This window comes from Bison bison, unplaced genomic scaffold (genome assembly GCF_000754665.1).
Source record: "Bison bison bison isolate TAMUID 2011002044 unplaced genomic scaffold, Bison_UMD1.0 scf7180017864374, whole genome shotgun sequence".
Classification (NCBI taxonomy): domain Eukaryota; kingdom Metazoa; phylum Chordata; class Mammalia; order Artiodactyla; family Bovidae; genus Bison; species Bison bison.
Window position 1 is genome coordinate 4,956,432 of NW_011494946.1, and position 22,063 is coordinate 4,978,494.

The 22,063-nt window shown below is 40.1% G+C and overlaps 2 protein-coding genes across 5 annotated transcripts in view; one reads left to right on the forward strand and one right to left on the reverse strand.

The window, feature by feature from the left end:
* Positions 1 to 7,037, reverse strand: part of BTD (biotinidase) — a 40,782-nt gene extending 33,745 nt beyond the window's left edge. Inside the window, exon 1 of one of the 3 annotated variants that reach the window (XM_010856730.1) lies at positions 6,672 to 7,037. Coding sequence is in view for 1 of the 3 variants with exons in the window: in XM_010856729.1 (XP_010855031.1) it covers positions 3,666 to 3,676 (11 nt within the window). In the remaining 2 variants the exon portion in view is untranslated. Of the gene's footprint in view, positions 1 to 3,665; positions 4,454 to 6,671 lie in introns of those variants that run through there. The other 2 variants (XM_010856731.1, XM_010856729.1) reach the window with 2 other exon arrangements.
* Positions 6,548 to 22,063, forward strand: part of HACL1 (2-hydroxyacyl-CoA lyase 1) — a 39,811-nt gene continuing 24,295 nt past the window's right edge. Inside the window, exons 1-9 of one of the 2 annotated variants that reach the window (XM_010856727.1) lie at positions 6,548 to 6,636; positions 7,223 to 7,327; positions 10,039 to 10,079; positions 11,257 to 11,337; positions 12,821 to 12,893; positions 13,824 to 13,901; positions 14,709 to 14,803; positions 16,329 to 16,441; positions 17,839 to 17,974. In XM_010856727.1, the coding sequence (XP_010855029.1) occupies positions 7,235 to 7,327; positions 10,039 to 10,079; positions 11,257 to 11,337; positions 12,821 to 12,893; positions 13,824 to 13,901; positions 14,709 to 14,803; positions 16,329 to 16,441; positions 17,839 to 17,974 (710 nt within the window). In that variant the 5' untranslated portion in view covers positions 6,548 to 6,636; positions 7,223 to 7,234. Of the gene's footprint in view, positions 6,637 to 6,676; positions 7,034 to 7,222; positions 7,328 to 10,038; positions 10,080 to 11,256; positions 11,338 to 12,820; positions 12,894 to 13,823; positions 13,902 to 14,708; positions 14,804 to 16,328; positions 16,442 to 17,838; positions 17,975 to 22,063 lie in introns of those variants that run through there. The other variant, XM_010856726.1, reaches the window with a different exon arrangement.

Here is a 22,063-nt window from a genome sequence, read left to right on the forward strand (position 1 = left end):
CCTTCACGTCTTTTAGGTCGGTATACGCTCACACCTCGAGGATGTATTTTCCTTTATTTTCTAAATAAAACTGAGCTGTAACACGGAGCTGTAACACTGTAGAGAGCTGTGACACACTGAGGGCTTTAACATCCATTGCTTCAAATTTTTGTTGTGATGAGACAGAACCGAGGAAATCACACACTCCCTTGACAGGATGCTCCAGGCAAGAATAATGGAGTGGGTTGCCATATCCTTATCCAAAAGTAACTATAAGCAAAGTTAAAAGACAAAGAATAAGTATCCAGAATATATAAAAACATCTAAAAACAATAAGAAAAAGATACACAATCAATAAAGAACAGGACAAAAGATATAAACAGGTAAATCACAGAAGAAAACCCAAGGATAAATCCAAATATGTCACTATGTAATCTATATCTGTGTGTGCGTGTGTGTGTTAGTTGCTTAGCTGTGTCCGACTCTGTGCAACCCCATAGACTGTAGCCCACTAGGCCCCTCTGTCCATGGGATTCTTCAGGCAAGAACACTGGAGTGGGCTGCCATTTCCTTCTCCAAAAGGAACTATAGATAGAAAGAAAGTCAAGTCGCTCAGTCGTGTCCGAGTCTTTGCGACCCCATGAACTAGCCTACCAGACTCCTCCATCCATGGAATTTTCCAGGCAAGAGTACTGGAGTGGGAATCTATATCTAGATATGGAAATGGAAATGAAAATCCATTTCACAACTATAAAATTGGAAAAAAAAAATTTTAATTCCACAATTGAGGATGCAGAAAAAGGGGAGTTCTTATATATAGAAGTCAGGGGTATAAATTGGTACAGGAAGTTTAGAGATCAATTTTTCTAGTAAAACTGATGATGACCTGCCCAAGTTAAAGCAGTCATCTAGCTAGAGGAAACCACACATCTTGTAAACAATGGGGGGGTCCTTGGACAGACAAAGAAAAGCAAGAATCTAACCAGACTAACAGGAAACTACACGTTGGGGGTGGTAAGTGTCCTGGAGGCAGACAAAGAAAGGTGGGAAAAGGCAAGAATCGCCAGTGTCTGAATGTAACCTTCTGTTCACTATGCCCTCATTACAGTAAAATTAGCCTTGCAAATAAGATATTCCCATCATGCACCAATGCCATGACATTTCTGATTAAGGCTAAATAAGGACAGAAATGCCTCTTCCCTAAGGAAGGCAGAGCTAGGAAGAAACTCAGAGAATACAATGATCCCCAGACCCCTGCCTCCCCAGTGAATGTTCTATCCCTTCATTTCTACACTCCATAAACCAGCCTGCCAAAGAAACTCAGTGCAGTTACTCACCTGAGACTGCCTGCTCTTGCCTTGAGAGCATCCTTTCCCTTAAATAAATCCTCACTTTGCTTTCATGACCTTCCTAGCTCATCTCTGAATTCCTTCTGCAACGAAACAAGAACCTACCTTCTGATAACACCTCTAGATACATACGCATACAAGTTCACTCATACGCACAAGGAGACACGCAAGAACGTTCAGGGAAAAATGCTTATAACACCAAAAAGCTTAAAACAACCCAAATGCCGTTGCCTAAAGAATGGACATGTGGGAATGATAAACACTGAAGTCAAGTAGTGGTTACCACTATGGCACGGGGGCAGATGTGATGGGGGAGGAAACACAGACTTTGCCCTATTAGTAATGTATTTCTTAAACTAGGGCCGGGTACCTGGGTGTCTATTAATCTCTCTTCTTATTCATGTGTCTGAAAGATGTCATAAATGACATTAAGTATATATATATAAAACATATAAAATCAAAAATATAAATTATAAATGTATAACAAAGAAAGTGAATAAAACAATACATCACAGCTAAGCTGTAAACAGAAACTCAAAGGTCACAATGCAGAAAAAAGTTTAAGGGCTTGCGTTCCTCATCATGAAGATGTCCCTCACCTCGGGTTATACCTCAGTTCAACTCCAAACCCTGGGAATCATTCAGAGTTTACCCTGGAGCTGACACAGACTAGATTAGAAGCAAAAGAAAACAATAAGGGACTTCCCTGGTGGTCCAGGGGCCAGGACTCTGTGCCCCCAATGCAGAGCGCCTGGGTTCACCCTTTGGTCAGGGAACGAGACCCCACATGCCGCAGGAAGATCAAAGATCCCATGCAGCAGAACTAAGACCTGGCACAGTCAAACGAGTAAATGAAATAAGTTTTAAAAAATATGATACAATATAAAAAGCTAAAGGAAGGGGCTCAAATGAAGGCTGGTGGTGAAACAGAAGAAACACATGAAAACAGAAAACATTTTAAACACCGATAACCGTGTTTCATAGGTGAGGGCTGCTGATGCCCTAGCCCACAGACCACTCCCAACTGTGGAGTTCCAGCATATGGAGACATTCTATATTACGACTTCTAAGCCATCTGAAATAAACCACTTATGTCCTCACAGCATGACCTATAGTTGTCACCATTTCTGGTGCATTTTCCAAAAAACAGACACCTTATCAGTGATCTAATAATTGCTGATGTCAAACCCCATATTTGTTTAAAACAAAACAAAGCTCCTTCAGTTTCTGCCCCCGGAGTGCTTCCACTCCAGTTCTGGGTCTTGCTGAGTCTCATTGGCATTAAAAAACAAAGCAAAGGTGAAGAGCCTGCAGACCAAGGGCAGGGATCCAACCACTCTCTATGTCACACAGCAACTGGGAAAAACTCCCAGTCCCTGTCTGCCAGTGACAGCCATTAAATCTGGCCCTGCTGGTTCAATAATGAAGTTGCTTCTCACTGGCTTCACTTCAGACCTATTTCTGAGATTCGGTACAGTTCATAAGCTTAATGAGAAGCAAACAAAATTAATTTAACCTGCTTTATTCAAAGAACCATTTGATGTAGTTTTCAAGTTTGGTTTAAAAAAGAGTGTTCTACATAGACTTCCTTTTGGGTTATTGTTGCTTTTGTTTGTATTTAAGATACTCAGTTTCAGTTTTCTCCTCTGTTTCAGTCAATTTTATTTTATTTTCAGCCATTCTATAATGCATCATGCTGCTGCTGCAGCTGCTGCTAAGTCGCTTCAGTCATGTCCGACTCTGTGCGACCCCACAGATGGCAGCTCACCAGGCTCCCCCGTCCCTGGGATTCTCCAGGCAAGAACACTGGAGTGGGTTGCCATTTCCTTCTCCAATAATGCATCATAAATAATCCCAATTCATTTCTTCACACAATAACCAAACACTTCACATTTTGATAAAATATGCCTACGAGAATATTTCTTACAGGTTCAGTTAGTGTTATGCTTTCAAATAATCACATGGATTTTCAGTGTCCTTGTTAGTTTACTGAAGTTAAAACACAATATCATAATTCTGGGGCCTAAGAAGTTCCTGGGCTTCCCCGGCAGCTCGGTGGTAAAGAAGCCACCTGCAGTGTAGGATCTCAGGTCTCGAGCTCACAAATAGAGTAACCAGTATGAAAACTCTCTGATGACTGACTCTGCTCTTTGGATAGCATGTTATCATTACTCCACCCTTTTCTTTTAAAAAACAAACAAACTAGACTTACTCCTCCTTTGGCCTCCTTCCACCAATAAACAAGGCAAAACAAACAAAATTTCAATAAAATATCCAACAAATAAAATTCCATGCCTACCACCAATTTAAATAGTAAACGACGTGGTTAATGCTTACAGTGTCTGCATAAAGGCCTTGGATAAGTTACTGAAGAATCCTGGAATCTGCTCACTGCCATTGGATTGAAGGCAGTTGCTCCAAGTGCCTGCAAATCTTGGAGGGAGACTCTCAGTACTTCTGCTGAATCATGAGACCCAAGTTCACCATGGAATGTTATGCCCTGTACTCAAAGGTGTAAAGGTGAAACAAGTTTCAACAGACTCATCGACTTCTCCCCCAGCTAAAGGGCAGAGTCTACTCAGTTGAGAATTTATCCTTTTGCACAATGTTAATCTGAATTCAGGGGGTTTGTTCCAATTCATAGTTCAGTTTTCACACTATACTGAGTGATTCTGTCAGTGAATCTTTTGGGACACTAGTGAACCCAAGTCCATGAACTGACTAACCACCACCTACACATTCTGTGCTATTAATGTCAAACTAGCCTTGAACCCAAAAATCCAAATTAAGCATCAGTATTTGATAATAGGCAAGCACACGTTTAATTATTAACTCATGCGTGCAGCATGAGTATGGAGCTGGTGCTTCTCAAGTCAGGCTGCAAATCAAATTTAGATAGCAGCTTTAAAAAAAACACAGGTGACTAATTTGTCCTAAGATGCTGATTCAGAAGATGTGGGGTAGGCCCAAGCAACTGTATATTTAAAAAAACTTTCCAGGAACTTCCCTGGTGGTGCAGTGATTAAGACTACTTCCTGGTTGGTGAACTAAGACGCCACATGCTTGACTGTGTGCTATGTCGCTTCAGTTGCGTCCGACTCTTTGTGACCCCATGGACTGCAGCCCGCCAGACTCCTCTGTCCATGGGATTCTCCAGGCAAGAATACTGGAGTGAGTTGCCATGCCCTCCTCCAGGGGATCTTCCTGACCCAGGGATCGAACCCAGATCTCTTACATTCCCTCATTGGCAGTCAGGTTCTTTACCACTAGCCCCACCTGGGAAGCCCAAGATTCCACAGGATGCTGGGAACGAAGCCCTCAAGCCACAATTACTGAGCACTCCCGCTGTAACTAGAGAGAAGCCCACATGCCCACAACAAGGAAGCTTCATGGCGCAACCAAGACCTGACACAGCCAAAAATAAATATTTTTAAAAATAAAAGGCTTTCCACGCAATTCTGATGCTTGGGGGTAGAAACTGTCACATAGGTGCTGACAGAAACAATCCCACACGATAGAGAGATGAAGGGTCAATGCTTCTCAAACAGGGGCAGGGGACATTGTGCCAAGGATTATTCAAAGACACACAAAGAACATTTTGTGTTCAAAGTTGGCATCTTTCCGGAATGCCAACTTTCATAGGTATTTTAAAATGTCATTTGTATTTCGGTGGCTACAAGTGTCATTTAAGAGCTGTACATTTAAGTGTATGTTTACCTCAATTAAAAAGATCACTTTTATATTAAAATATGGGCAGATTCTGGAATACAATGCAAGATCTGCTTTTATTTTTTAGATGAACTCTAAAACTTTAAAGAAATCTCCCTCTTAGATGGGCTACATTAGGCTGGGTCCCCATACCCAAAGATGCAGCCATTCTCATTCCTTTGCTTAGAGTGGGAGTTAGGACTTGAAATGCAAGGGGAAACCTTTTTGGAAGAGCTCCAGGAGTTTAGGAATTCTTTCATTTCCAAAGTTTCTCATTCATTTCATTACCCAGGACCCACTCTCCTTGCTTCCGGCTTCTTTGCCTGTTTTAAGCCGCTCAGTTGTGTCTGACTCTTTGCGACTCCATGGACTGTAGCCCACCAGGCTCCTCTGTCCACGGGGATTCTCCAGGTAAGAACACTGGAGTGTATTGTCTTGCCCTCCTCTGGGGGATCTTCCCCACCCAGGGATCAAACCCCTCTCTTCTGTGTCCTGCATGGGCAGATGGTTCTTTACCACTAGTGCCACCTGGGAAGCTGCTCTGGTTTCTTTCCTTCCCACATATTACTAGTCTTTCTGCTTTAAAACACTTCAAATCCTCAACAACTTAAAGTTCCACTCTTCTTCATGATGTGAGAAGTTCTGTTTGCTACTAAGCAGGTAGTCTAATGCCCCTGAGGCCCTGGCATCATGAACCACACACTGTAAAGACATTTTCACTCAAAAATGCATTTTAAAAGGTTGTCTTCCTGTGATAAACCATGATAGAAAGGAGTATGAAAAATAAGTGTGTACGTAGAGGCAGAACTGAATCACTTCGCTGTACAGCAGAAATTAACACTGTAAATCAATAAATACTTCATCACATTTTTTTTTTTTTTTTTTACAAAAAGGTTCTCAGCTGCAGGAGCTGGTTATAATGAGAGGCTGACTCTGAAGATTCAAAACTCTCCCCACCATTTCCTGACTTCACTGTAAAGGCAGGGTGAAGGGTTATTAGCAACGATTACAGAAAATAACCGTTAGAAGTTAACTAGGCTCAAGCGGCCCTTCTTATCTCTTGTGGCCAAAGGGCGGAAGGGTGAAGGGAGCGCAAGACGTCTGGTCCAATGGCTCTGGGCAAGTTACTTCAGCTGTCGCTGGGAGATTCGGTGTCGTAGTCTAAGTTAAAGAGTACGCATCCGCCTACGGATTTAACTAGTTGGCATTTATCTTTAAGGATTGCAAAGTTACGAACGTATCCATCAAATAAGCGTGTACGTCAAAGCCTAGAATACAAGGGGACAAGGGGACGCGGGGACACGACCACACAACGCAAAAAAAAAGCCGCATCGACCAAACTCCGGCGCCAACCCACCACTCGCGTCCCAGGAAAACCCGCGCTCAGCCCCGGAACCACGCCCCTTTCTGCCGCGGCCCCGCCCCTGACCCCGCTTCCGCCGAGCTCTGCGCAGGCCCCACTCGCCCTGCCGCGTTCCGAAAAAGCTGCGGGGCGGGGCCGCGAGTGCGCGCCACGCCCCCTTCTGCAGCGGCCCGCGCCTGCTTCCCCCTCCGCCCAGACTCTGCGCAGGCGCCACCCGTTCCGAAAAGGCTCTAGGTGGTAGGCTGAGGCCCAAGACCCCACTGCGGGCCCACCTCTCACGCGCTCGGCGGAGGCCTCCGCCTCCTCCTGACTGACGCTCCGCGGGTTCCGTGAAGGGCGGGCCGGGGAGAAGGGCCGGCCCTGACAGGAAAGAGTGTTTACCCGGCGCCTCAGCGCCAGTGGGCTGGCTGCAGCCCCCCCCCCCCCTCTTTAAAGGAGCCGATCGCTCCCCTCGTCCCTCAGAGGAGCGGCCTCACGGTTGGTGTCCTCAGGGGTGCCTTGACAGGGTGACTCCGCGCTAGCCTGCTGTCCGCTGCGGTGGAAGATGTCGGAAAGTAACCTGGCGGCGCGCAGTGACGGGCTCGAGGGGCAGGTGTCCGGGGCGCGAGTCATCGCCCAGGCCCTGAAAACCCAGGTGTGAGACCTGCCAGCCGCAGAGAGCCCTACGGAAGCCCGACGGGGCCGCTGCGTTGTCTTGGAAACGGGAAAGCGGCGGGATGGGGAGGTGGGCAGAAGGGAGGTTTGCGGGAGGTTTTCTTTTTACCGCCTCGGTAGGGCGGGCTGGGGTCCCGGCCTCATTCCTCTGCTTTTGGCCGCCCCCCAGGACGTGAATTACATGTTCGGCATCGTAGGCATCCCGGTGACCGAAATCGCCCTTGCTGCGCAGGAGATGGGCATCAGATACATCGGGATGAGGAATGAGCAGGCAGTAAGTATGGACTCAGAGCCCAGCGGGTTCTCGGGGATGAGTAACACTGCAGCCAGTAGCTGCTTACCGCTCACTCCTCTAATACTTTACGCTTATCAATCACAACGCTCCTGGGAGCCAAGACCGATTGTTAGTCGTCATTGCAGATGAGAACAATGAGGCTCCAGTTAAAAATAAATAAATATAAAGTAAAATTATTAAAAGAGAGATGACCCCCCCCACACACACACACACAGAAGTGAAGAAACTTGCTCAAGGAGACAGCTGGTATTGGCGGAACCAGGATTTGAACCCAGGTGTTCTCGTTCTGGAGTCCTTGCTCTTACAACTACAAAGTATGAAGCTCTGCCAGGTCTACAGTGTCAGAATCAGAAGGGACAGTCACCTGGTCTGAATCCTGGCCCCCTGTGCTTCATTCCTATAACTAGCTATTGTTGTGTGTCTGTTTCTGTGTGTTATTTGCCTCGTCTGACTTCCCTATTAGGCTGTGAGTTCCAGGGGGTCACAAATACGTATTTCTTCTTCGCACATCTGTATCCCCAGTTTATCCGTGGGGCCTGCCCATGATAGTACCTGCAACATGAATGGGGAAAGGTCACGTCTCAGGTTGTGTAGTAGGTGGCTCTGCAAGGTGACAGGCATCACAAAGGATAAAGCCATGACTGAACTCCAGAGATGTCCCAAGCCCCAGGCCAGTGCTCATTCCACCTCATCACATTGCCACCGTTCTTAGAGGCTTATTTGGAAGCCCAAGAAAGGAAGTTAGGACGTTTTGTCTCCCCGTCTCATTTCTTCCTAAAGGGCATTTAGCATTTTCCCAGGTTATCTTTTGTGTTTAGCACCTTCCCCCTCTTTTATAATGAGCTGGAGTACAGTTTAAAAATAAAAACTAACCATATGAAGGCCATAAAGGAAATTTCAATACATCTCCAAGCAGGGATTGAAAATATACAGTATGTGTGACCAGACCATGTGGAAATAAACTGGAATTTAACAACAGGAAGATGGAAAATCCCCAAACATTTGAAAATTCAATGCATTGTAAATATTTGAAAAGATTAATTAAGATCAATAAACTTCACAGCAGGTTGATTAAAAGAGAAAAAATATATAAATTACCAGTATCAAGGATGAAGAGGGAGATGTCACCATCAGCCTAACTAACCAGTGGGGTGAAGAAGAAATCCCAATGGAAAATGGAAAACATTTTGAATTTAATGATGATGAGAAAATGAGATCTCAAACATGTGAGCAATAGCTAAGCAGTTCTTAGAGGAAATAGTTTTAAATGAATCTCTTAGTAAAGAAGATCAAAAATCAGTGCCCTGAACATGCATTTTAAGAAGCTAGAAGAAGGAAACCAAAGTAAATCCATCAAAACCACTATGAGGTACCATTTCACGCCAGTCAGAATGGCTGCGATCCAAAAGTCTACATGCAATAAATGCTGGAGAGGGTGTGGAGAAAAGGGAACCCTCTTACACTGTTGGTGGGAATGCAAACTAGTACAGCCACTATGGAGAACAGTGTGGAGATTCCTTAAAAAACTGGAAATAGAACTGCCTTATGATCCAGCAATCCCACTGCTGGGCATACACACTGAGGAAGCCAGAATTGAAAGAGACACGTGTACCCCAATGTTCATCGCAGCACTGTGTATAATAGCCAGGACATGGAAGCAACCTAGATGTTCATCAGCAGATGAATGGATAAGAAAGCTGTGGTACATATACACAATGGAGTATTACTCAGCCATTAAAAAGAATACATTTGAATCAGTTCTAATGAGGTGGATGAAACTGGAGCCTATTATACAGAGTGAAGTAAGCCAGAAAGAAAAACACCAATACAGTATACTAACGCATATATATGGAATTTAGAAAGATGGTAACAATACCCCTGTATACAAGACAGCAAAAGAGACACTGATGTATAGAACAGTCTTTTGGATTCTGTGGGAGAGGGAGAGGGTGGGATGATTTGGCAGAATGGCATTGAAATATGTATAATATCATATATGAAACGAATCGCCAGTCCAGGTTCAATGCACAATACTGGATGCTTGGGGCTGGTGCACTGGGACGACCCAGAGGGATGGTATGGGGAGGGAGGAGGGAGGAGGGTTCAGGATGGGGAACACATGTATACCTGTGGCAGATTCATTTTGATATATGGCAAAACCAATACAATATTGTAAAGTTAAATAAAAAAAAAGTAAATCCAAACTGAAAGTAGTAAAATGATAAACATGAGAGTGGAAATCAGTGGAGGAGAGAACAAAGGAACAGTAGAGAAAAGCCACAAATCCAAAAATTGTGTCTTTGAAAAGATCAATAGATTTGGTAAATCTCTAGCAAGACTGATAAAGAATAAAACATAAAAAGCACAAATTATCAATGTTAGGAATAAAAAATAGGGCATTCCTATTGATCCTGCAGATGTTTAAGCAATTATAAGATGATATTATGAATAAACTAGATGATATGGACAAATTCCTTGAAAAACTAAATATCAGATTTAGATACTTAAGTGATTATCTGAAAGGTACAGATAGAAGATTACTTGTGAAAATGAAAACCATTCCATTTTCCCCTTATTGAGAGTAAATTACTGCATACACGCTTTGTACACGCATTATGCTTATTACTCCCATGATTCAGTGAATTTATAAAAGTCCCAGATGCTCCAGTCCCAGTGTTTTTTCTTTGTAGGCTTGCTATGCTGCTTCTGCAGTTGGATATCTGACAGGCAGGTAAGCTCAAGTCTATGTTTTATTTCAGCTTCTTTTTTAAACTTGAGTTGTAATTAACATGTAGTATTAAATTAGTTGTAGGTGTCCAACATAGTGATTTGATATTATTATACATGAAATGGTAACTACAGTAAAACCAGCTCCCATCTGTTACCATACAAAGTTGTTATATACAGTGTTATTGACTGTGTTCCCTATGCTGTACATTTCATCCCAATGACTTAGTTATTTTATAGCTGGCAGTTTATATCTCTTAATCCCCTTCACCCATTTTATCCATTTCTCTACCCACCTTCCCTCTAGCAGCCACCAGTTTTTTCTCTGTGTCTATGAGTCTGTTTTGTTTGTTCATTGTGTTGTTTTTGAGAGTCCACATATAAGTGAAATCATATGGTATTTTATTTTCTCTGATTTATTTCACTAAGCATAATATCCTCCAAGTTTATCCATGTTGCCACAAAGATTTCATTCATAAGATTTCATTCTTTTTTATTGCTAATATTTTATTGTGTGTGTGTGTGTGTGTATAAATACCCAGGATGGAATTGCTGGATTGTATGATAGTTCTATTTTTAGTTTTTTGAGGAACCTCCACATTGTTTTTCATAGTGGCTGCACCAATTTAAAGGCTGTCTTAAATAGAGGTTGCTACTTTATAAATTGAAACTGGTAGGCTGAATTGTATGGAGATACCATTTTCTTCAGTGCTTTAAGCTTAGAAAGTCATCTAGGGTAAAGCATTCAAGTTCAACTTAAAAAACTGGAGCAGAACACTACATTTCAGGATTACTTTCTGTCAAAGACCAATTTACATTATATATTTACTTGTTAAGAAATTTTTAAAAACCACCTTTTTTTACATACAGAAGTACACTCAGTAATCAAAAATTTGCTTCTGTATGCAGTCACCTTGATTTAGCCCAAATATAGTAGCAAAATATGAAGTTTAGTGAAATACAGTGTGAGGATGGTAAATACCTTATTTCTTGCAGGAAGACTGATATCTTTTTTTAAAAAACTAATTCAAAAATATTCTGATAATTGCTTTACAGCTGTAGTAAAGACCTATGTACCCTTCCTTTGAAGTCCAGGAAGATTATGTTCCACCCTAAAGCGGTGTGAATCAAGTAGTACCTTTGACCTGCTTTTAATGTAATCAGTTCTGTTTTGCTTTCAGGCCAGGAGTCTGCCTTGTTGTTTCTGGCCCCGGTCTTGTCCACAGTTTGGGCGGTATGGCAAATGCAAACATGAACTGTTGGTAATCAAATTCTTATTTTTATTATTATTATTATTACTGAGTAATTAGATTAGTATTTAGTAATTAGATGAGTACCAGATTAGTACTGGTAATTAGATTATTATTATTATTATTATTACTGAGAACACTTTCCTGAAAATATCAACACATGATTTTATCCAGTGGAGAACCACTGCTCTGTGGTGGGAAGACGAGGGGTCATATGCTTGAGGAAATGACTTAGTGAAAAATTAAGAAGAGTGTTAGGAAGAAAATAAAAAAACATGGATAATTCTTTTACCTAGAGAAAAACACTTAATATTTGGGGATGAATATGTGTATATTCCATATCTATATATGTAAGTGAATGTGTGTGTAAGTCTCTTTAAGTGAAGAATTGTTTATTAAAGATCCCAGCTCAGTCTGCAAGAATGTATTTAATTTTTCACCTTGTCTTGCATAACCAGCAGGACAGTTGAAATTGTATTTATTGAGTTGGTATTATAAACAGATTAGTTGCTCTTGTCCTTAATCCTGGTTCTTAATCTCTGATTCTTTACCAGTACAATCATGTTAAAGGGGGCTGTGTCTTTGTCTTTTTCAATAATTTAATTTATATCTATTTGGTTTTGACTGTGTTGGGTCTTTGTTGCTGAGTGGGCTTCTCTCTAGTTGCGGTGGGTGGGCTTGTCATTGCATTGGCGTCTCTCGTTGGGAGGACAGGCTCTAGGGCACGTGGATTCAGCAGTTGCAGCACATCTGCTCAGTAGCTGGGGCTCCCAGGCTCTAGAGCACAGGCTCAGTGGTTGTGGCACACAGGCTTAGCTGCTCCGCTGCATGCAGGATCTTCCTAGATCAGAGATCACTCCTGCGTCTCCTGCATTGGCAGGAGGATTCTTTACCACTGAGCCACCAGGGAAGCCCAAGGGGGCTATATTCTGTTCAATTCATACAATGTTTAAATTTCTCATGGGAAGGGCATTATTCTCTTTCTTGCCATGTGTTTCTTTCAGGTCCTTCTTTGCTTTCTTCCTACACTTTCTTATCAACTTCAGTGTCTCATAATTTTTAAATAACTTTAGCTTTGCTATCTTTTATTTCTCCCTGAGAATTTTATTGCTGAGTGATTTTTCTCATCATTCTGCCATTTCCAAATAGACTTAGTTAGGAAAGTGCAGGAAAAAAATGTTTCCTTCTCTTAATCTCGAGAATAATAGGAACAGCATAACAATTCATTTTATATCATCACCACCCAGAAGTTTTAGCATCAGTATCCAGAAGAGGCAGGGGAGAGAGGGGTATGGAGAAAAAAAATTTACTATAAATTTCAGATTTTTCTGAAATTGAGGAAGTGTTTTCTCAGACCAAGATGTTTCCTAAATCTTTTTAAATTAACAGTTTTTTAAGAGAAAATGTAATTCTCTTTCTTTTTTTAACATTCACTGAGTGTTTTCTATTCTCTGGGCACTTGTTGTAATTCTCTTTTAAAAAATTAATATTTCAGGCCCTTGATTGTGATTGGTGGTTCCTCTGAAAGAAGTCAGGAAACAATGGGAGCCTTCCAGGAGTTTCCTCAGGTACCCGTCTCTAAGATCTTCCCTCTGTAGTATAATTATACTCCATTAAGATTTATGGAGAAGAAATTAAAACTCCTATCTGCAAAATAAACACATAAAATAGAAATACCTGAGATAACTTAAAAGGTGATTTTCTTCAACTACAGGAAACTCTCAATGTGAGTGTTAAGAAAGCTTAGGCTCTACCTAGCAATCTTCCAAGAAAGATAACCTTTTTGACAGAAATTTAAACTCAGAAAATAAGTTCTTTAAAGAATCAAGAAAATTCAGGAATAAAAATGATTTGGGACTTTCAGACTTTGAGGAAGAGAAAAGTTGAAAGGAAAAATAAGGAAAAATCCCGCTCACACCTGCGGGACTAAAACTACCAACTGTTCCATAGATTTTATACCAAAAAGTACTAAGACAAACAGTTTCTATATAATGCTTCAAAGTACACTAAACAGTGAAAAATTAGCAGTACTGAATTTATGCCAAACAGCATAGCAACAAAACATAACTGGAAAACTGGCAGAAATGTAAAAATAGATTATTATTATTATAATGAGATATAACAGATAAAGTTGTGTATCCCTGGATGTAGAATTTCTGGGTCCAAGGATATTCTTACTTACATTTTTAGGAGATATTGTCAACTTCTCTCTCCATTTATTTTCTCACCACGGTTTATGACTGTTATTACCTAACTTTTTCATTTTTGCCAATCTGAGAAATGAAAATGGTGTCTTGTTTTGATTTTCTTCCTGAACTATACCAAGGCAGATGTTTGATTGTGCTTTGCAGAGGCTTTTAAGAAACAATCCAGATAATGCATTTTTCTCCATCTTTCCTCTAAACATAATAGAATGTAGTGACTCAACATTTCGTCTTCTTTCAGAAGAGTAATGTGATACATGCGCTTATTTTAAGTGACTTTCTTTTCACGTATAGGTTGAAGCTTGTAGACTATATAGCAAGTTCTCTGCCCGGCCAAGTAGCATAGAAGCTATTCCATCTATTATCGAAAAGGTATAGTATTTAATTACAAGCTGTCTAGGTCCACTGGTTTTTCTCAGTTGTTTATACCTGTGTTACTTTTATTCTCAATAGAGACAAAAAAATTTGGAATATATCATGCAGTTAACAATGATATTGATAAATAGCTACATACATTTTAATATTCACTATCCTTAACTTACTGAAAGAACCACATAAAAGAAATTTTTTGGGAGGATTTTTTCCTATACTTTAGTTTTTAATTTTTTAAATTATGGAAAAGTAGAAAGAAAGATAAAATGAAACCCTGAGTGCCTTTTCTCTTATACTTCTGTAAGATTATTTTTGAAAATTAGTACTAATGCATATAAGACCGTCTGTTGATTAAGCAGTGTATTAATAAATTGTGTGATTTTACATTTAAGCTGTTTCAAAAGCCATGTATTAATAGAAACCATCTGACACGTATTACAGCATCACAGTTTCTGAAATCTTTGTTAAATCATTAAGATTAGAAAGTAGGTGAAAGTACATGTTACAAAAACTTGGCAGGCAGAACCTAGTAGATAATTTCTAGGACTAAAGCATAGTGGAAAATGAATTTTAAAGCCCTAAGTGAGTACTTTCTTATGTCTCCCCTTTGAAACAAAAATATAGAATCAATAGAGTGCATTTCAATTTTAATTAAAATTGCTTATTTCTAAGGATGTTGCATCAACTAAAGATTTCAAGAAAAATTAAAATAGTATTTATTTCACAATTTTAAATTATATTTGAGTAGGATGTGATAATGAGGATTGAGATTTTTTAAATTTTTTCTTCCGTTTGTAATGAACTTAGGCAGTGAGGAGCAGTATTTATGGTCGTCCAGGCGCTTGCTATGTCGACATACCTGCAGATTTTGTGAGCCTCCAGGTGAATGTGAGTTCTGTAAAGTAAGTAATAGTTAATCGGAGTTCTTTCTCAATTATGTTACCGTAGGCTTACCCTTCTAAAAGAATTTACCTAGCAGCTTATAAATTACAATTTTCACTTGTCTTAACTTTTGCAGATTTGGTGATTAAATTGAATCCTGGCCAAAGGGCTTAATTCTCTTAATTAAAATTGTATTATTTAAGAATTACCTTGGGGTTTAAATACTAAGTCAAATACTTGGAGCTTCCCAAAGTCATTTGAAATTATTCTTCCAGTAACCATAAAAATTTAATCCTCATATAGTGTGGTTATTTAGAGTCTTTATGGTTGATATAAATCAAGAGTTGAAATGACTATTGAAAAATTACTGTAACTCAGCATAAAAAATTTTAATCTGTCTCTGTGATTTAAAAATAGTTCAACACCAGATGTTACTATGATTTGCCAAGTCCCCTTATTCCGTACATAAGCACTGAGTGAACAATAAGTACAACAAACTGGTAAATAAGTCACCCGGTAAGGTTGGCTACTTGGATTAATGCGTCACCCTGAGTGCCGTTTAGCACATTTCTGCCGTCAGGGACTCGGTGGTCCTCCAGTGACTACTGAGATACAGCAGGCATTTCTGTTCACTCAGGATACCAAGTCTGGCTTCCATTTGGGAGTCAGTCAGAAAGGGTGTCGATTTCTTATAATTCCTGAACATGAAGATCAAAATAAGATTATTGGGTTTGCAATTTTTGTAAAGACTTGAATGTCCTTTTTTGGTATTATATTCCCAAGTTTTATATAGTATGATGTTTATTGATTAGGGTAAATGAAATAAAACACTGAGGATTTGGTGTCTAGAAATAACTATGATCATTTTACTATTTCTTTTACTAATGCATATTGTGGTACTAAAATGTGGACTTAGTGAGTGGTAATATAGTGAGGTAGGTAAAGCATGGACTTTGGAGACAGAACAACTTACTTCAGCCTAGTTGCCACACACCATCCAGGGATCCTGGGCAAGTTACTTACTTTCTGAGGAGTTGTTTTTTTCCCCCTACAGTAATGAAATGGATGTAATGATAATACCTAATCTTATTATTTTGAAAATTAAATGAAAATACATGGCACATAGTATTAAATATTAGGATTTGTTTTATTATTTCAACCACAATAACTACCACTTCATTGCAAAGTCATTAGCTCTGTTTTCCTGTTAATGAATTGCTTATTTGGCTATTAGATGATCTTAGGGAATAAATGTTGATTTATCAGATTTTATAGATATAATGGTTATATAGGAAAAAGTGTTTATCTTTTAGTTTTTAAATCTTGCTGCTATAATCTTCTTTAAAATGGCTTAGGAAGAAATGTATATGTGTGTTTATGTGTGTACAGGTGAAACAAATGTAAAATATTAGTAGTGGCCTCTACAGGGTGGGTATATGCAGTTTATTATACTATTTTTTCTACCTTTTTTTTGTATTTGATATTTTCATAATAAAAAAGTTTAAAATTTGGCATCCTTTAATTAACAGAGCTCTTTATTTCCAGGTATGTGGAGTGCTGTATGCCACCTCCTATTAGTATGGCAGAAACCTCTGCTGTACGCATGGCAGCATCTGTTATTAGGAATGCCAAGCAGCCCCTTGTCATCATTGGGAAAGGTAGCATTGAATGGAACTCTAAATCTTGCTAGGCTTTCAAAAGAATGCCGATTCTGTTTAGAACTTGTCCTCATTATTTGCTTCCCTGACGTCTCAGACCATAAAGAATCTGCCTGCGATGCAGGTTCGATCCTTGGGTTGGGAAGGTTCCCTGGAGAAGGAAATGGCAACCCACTCCAGTATTCTTACGTGGAGAATCCCATGACAGAGGAGCCTGGTGGGTTACAGTCCATGGGGTCACAAGAGTCAGACATGACACAGCGACAACAGCTGGTGGACAGACCTGATCATCAGTAAGTGTGATGTGTGTAGAGAACTGAGGTGGGTTCTCGGGAGATAGCAACAACGTTCTTGTTTGGTGATGTGGAAAACAATTCAGAAGAGATGATGCTGTAGCTGCCCAGTGGAAAAAGACATGGGTCACTGGTCACGGAGTGAACACAGAGAACCCAGGTAGTCCAGGAAGAGGGAACCGAATGGACCAAGATATTGAGGCAAGAAGGAGAATACAAGGAAGTGTTCTGGGTTTTTTAAAAAGTAAATATTTTTCATCCTGCATGGGTGAGAAAAGATTGTAATGTATTTTTATAGGGGTGAGCATTACACGAATCTGAATATACTACACCATTTGCTTGGATTCAGCAGAGAATTATAAATACTGGATGTGGAGTAATATTTACTAACTCTGAGGAAGAGCATAAAGTTAAATAGCTAAAATGACAGCCTTGGTAACATGAGAAACGAAATCATTTCTGTATCCAAACAAGGAGTTGTTTCTAGTGCCATTGAGAGTGTAAGACATGGTTATTCCTACAGGCACGTAACTATAAATAAACAAATGGTGTGACTGCCTCGGGGTTAGTCCTGTTGCAGTCACTGGATTATGGAACCTGCGAAGTGATCTACAGAGCTTTAGAAACTTAGGCTCCTTGTTAGAATTTCCATACATAGACTAGGCAATGTGCAGTCCTGGTTGGCTGGTGGTGGGGAGCAATGTGTGAGGTTGCTTTTACCTGTCAGAGCAAGGTCTTTGCTTTCCCACCTGCACCTCCCAGTCTATGTGTGTTCAGGTAATTGTTAGTGGTAGTAATTCAGGAGGAACAGCATAGAACCGACAATTAAGAACAAGAAGAGTGGAAGGTGCAACTTTTGTTTGTGGGTAGACATACTTCAGAATAATTGATACTATTACTTGGCCAGGGGGAGGGAGGAATTAGAACTACTGCCTTCTTAAACATTTTAAAATACCAAAGATAAAAAACTGTAAGTCACCATTTGTTTCGAGTTTAAGCCCTGAGCAGGAGAATCTTTGAGAAGTTCTGAAAGCAATCTCACATGAACTCTTGTAAGTGTCTGGAGCTTAACTGCCTTGTCCAATACATTTGGATTTGTTGTAGGTGCTGCTTATGCCCACGCAGAGGAGAGTATCAGGAAGCTGGTGGAGCAGTGTAAATTGCCGTTTCTGCCCACCCCCATGGGAAAGGGTGTTATCCGTGACAACCATCCAAACTGTGTAGCTGCTGCCAGATCCAGGTATGGGGCAACTCCAGATTTTAAATACAATAGCTTGGCAGATTTCAGGCTCATTTAAATTAGTTTGTGACTTGAATGAATCTAGTAGAAGTTCTGAAAGAATCACGTATTTTTAAGCATACCCGTTTCTTTTTACTTTTCAGCACTTTTAATGCTGTTCTGTATCTTCTGACCCTCGTAATTTCAAATGAGAAATCTGTAGTCATTTGAATCTCTGTTCGCCTATATGTAACACTATCTTGTTTTTCTGTGGCTGCGTTCAGAATTTTTTTTTTTTTGTCTTTGGTTCTCAGCAGTTTGATTATGATGTGTTTGGACACATTTTTTTTTTTAAATTTATCCTCTTTGAGATTTTCTAATCTTCTTAAATCTATGCATTGATATCTTCACCAAATTTGAAAAGTTTTGACCATTATTTCTTCAAATATGTTTTTCGGCACCAGTCTTTTTTTCTGGAGTAACACAAGATCGTTGATATTGTCCCAGGTCCCTGAATAAGTGTTTCATTCTTTTTAATCCTTTTATCTTTTTTATATTTCCTCTTTCTCTGCTGAGAACTTTAAAAAGTTATTTATTTATTTATTCATTCATTCACTGATTTGTTTTTGGCTGTTCTGGGTCTTTGTTGCTGCACACAGGCTTTTCTCTAGTTCCAAACCAACCGGGGTTACTGTGGAGTCCAGGCAGTGTGGCTTGCAGGCTTCAGGAGGTGAGGTGTTTGGGCTGACTAGTTGTGGGGCACGGCTTAGTTCCATGGCATGCGAAATCTTCCCACACCAGGGATTGAACCTGTGTCTCCTGCATTGGCACGTGGGTTCTTAACCACGGGACCTCCAGAAAAGTCCTCTCTGCAGAGAACTTTTATCTTCCCACTTATTTGAAAAGTATTTTTGTTTACCTTATGGAACATAGTCATAATAGCTGATTCAAAATACGTTTACTAATTCTAACATCTGGGTCATCAGTACAATTGGTGTCTATTCCTTATATTTTCTTCTGAAATTGGTTATCTTTTGTGTGTGTGTGTGTTGAGTAGTTTTTGACTGTATCCTAGAATTTTGAATACTATGTTGTGAGATTCTAGATCATATAGAAATCCTCTGTAGAAGGTTGATTTTGTTTATTTGTTTAACAGGCAGTTCACTCGGTTGCTTTCAGACTGCAGGTCCTATCTCACTCACTGTGGGCATAGTCCCAGGGTCGGTTAATCTCCAAGCTTCTGCTGTTCTCCTTTGAGGCTGCCCAATTGTGCCCAGCCCAGGGGTGAGCCGCAGCCCCCATTCTGGATGTGAACATGCTGGTTCCTATCCAGAACAAGGGATTTCCTTTCTCTCTTAGGACACAGCCCAAACCCTACTCCCATTTCCCAGAATCCCTGTTCCTTCCCCTTGCTGATACCTTATAGTACCATACAACAGGTGCTGCCTTTGAAGCAATGTAGCAGAAAAAAAAAAAAGATGTTAAAAAAAAGGGACATGCCCCCATACTTTCCACACCACAGGGGCCTCTTTTCCCAGTTCCTCTTGCCTGAAAAATGAAGTTTATCTTGGGAATTTAGCTGCTTAGGACTGTGGTCCAGTGGTTAATGAGACTGTGTACTTCCAAGCAGGAGGCGTGGGTTTGATCCCTCATGAGGGAAGGTTGTGCATGCTGTGCGGTGTGGCTGAAGAAAAGAGGCAAAAAGACTTACTGCAGTGCTACTGTGCTGCACTCAGAGCACAGTTGGGAAAGAGACATAGAGAAAAAGAAAATTACAGAGCTTTTCCTCCATGCTTTCAGGCATTGCAGGCCCCTTTTCCTGATTTTCTGGCCAAAACACACTTTCTGATAGACCACTTATTTTAAAATTTCTTTATTTTGAAATATTATAAATATACAAATGAGAGAGTAATTTAGTGAACACTATGTAACCACCGGGAGATTGCCGGGAGAAATACCAATAACCTCAGATATGCAGATGACACCACCCTTATGGCAGAAAGTGAAGAAGAACTAAAAAGCCTCTTGATGAAAGTGAAAGTGGAGAGTGAAAAAGTTGGCTTAAAGCTCAACATTCAGAAAACGAAGATCATGGCATCCGGTCCCATCACTTCATGGGAAATAGATGGGGAAACGGGAAACAAATCACTGCAGATGGTGACTGCAGCCATGAAATTAAAAGACGCTTACTCCTTGGAAGGAAAGTTATGACCAACCTAGATAGCATATTCAAAAGCAGAGACATTACTTTGCCAACAAAGGTCCGTCTAGTCAAGGCTATAGTTTTTCCTGTATGGTTTTCCTATGGATGTGAGAGTTGGACTGTGAAGAAGACTGAGCGCCGAAGAATTGATGGGTTTGAACTGTGGTATTGGAGAAGACTCTTGAGAGTCCCTTGGACTGCAAGGAGATCCAACCAGTCCATTCTGAAGGAGATCAGCTCTGGGATTTCTTTGGAAGGAATGATGCTAAAGCTGAAAGTCCAGTACTTTGGCCACCTCATGCGAAGAGTTGACTCATTGGAAAAGACTCTGATGCTGGGAGGGATTGGGGGCAAGAGGAGAAGGGGACGACAGAGGATGAGATGGCTGGATGGCATCACTGACTCGATGGACGTGAGTCTGAGTGAACTCCGGGAGTTGGTGATGGACAGGGAGGCCTAGCGTGCTGCGATTCATGGGGTCGCAAAGAGTCGGACACAACTGAGCGACTGATCTGATCTGATCTGATGTAACCACCACTCCACTTCATCTAATATCAAATATGTTGTTGCTTAAGGTTATTTCTGAGAAACAAAATATGACAGATTTGTTTGTAGTCCCTGCATGTCTTACCTGATCCCATCCATTTCTTCCTCCCTCTCCACAGTTCACCGTTGTGCTACACTTGGTAATTTTCATGTTGTTATGCACACACTCAGTTAGCTTTGAGGATTTTTAAAATGTAATGTTTGCTGTTCAGCCTTTAATGTTATTCATTTAATGCTATTTTAATAGGCTCATAACTGTCCCTTTTTTTCATAATAGTATACATTGTATGGGCTTCCTTGGTCTCTCAAACGGTAAAGAATCTGCCCATAATGCTGGAGACCCAGGTTTGATCCTGGGTTGGGAAGATCCCCTAGAGAAGGGAATGGCAATCCATTTCAGTATTCTTGCCTGGAAAATTCCATGCACAGAAGAGCCTGGTGGGCTACAGTCCATGAGGTCACAAAGAGTCCAACATTACTGAGTGACTAACACTCATACATTGAACAGGAGCCAAATTAATTATTACACTGTTTTCTTAAAATATACTTTAACTTGGGTTGAACTGAAATTTATCTTCATTCTTGTTGAATTTTAAGAAGGTAATATTAATGACATTAATAATGTAGAAAAGATTGTAAGGGGCTATAAATAATTGTATCAAGAATTTTATGGGCTTTGGAGTATCTATAAGCAAATCTATCTCTCCATTTCCAGTTTTTATGTGTTTGTTAAATTGGACCACAGGACCAAAGCAGTATATAAGGATAGTTTTTTTGACCATATAGTTAAAATAATAGCTAAATTTCTGTGAAAAATAGCATAAACCACTACAGAAAACAAAAGATCCTCTTTGGGCAAAAGATAAGAAAAAAGGGAAACAGTCAAGAAGTAGAAAGAACAAAACCTATGGCAATTATGATAATAAAAATTATCCTGCAAAAAGGCAGAGACTTTGAATTGGATCAATAATAATGATGGTTATATGTATCATTAGAGCCACAGCTAAAAGTGATACAATGTAAAAACAAGCAAAGATGTATGAGGTAAACAAAAGGGAAGCAAGAGTTGATAGCTCTGTTACTATCAGAGTGGATATCAAAGTAAAAATAAAAAGCAAGTTACATTGACAAAAATATTAGGATATTAATATGTAAAACTTACAAATACACTTGGTGTAATATTTTTTGAAAGCAGTTTGGAAAAGTGAATCAATCATCGTAAAAATACCTGCTTCTAGGAATCAATACGAAGTGGTCAAATAAAGATATACAACCCAGACTATTAATAGCAAAGAAAATATTTAGCAGTTGAGAAGAGCTGAAATAAATTTGTGTCCAACAAAATGTGTATCTTTTAAAAT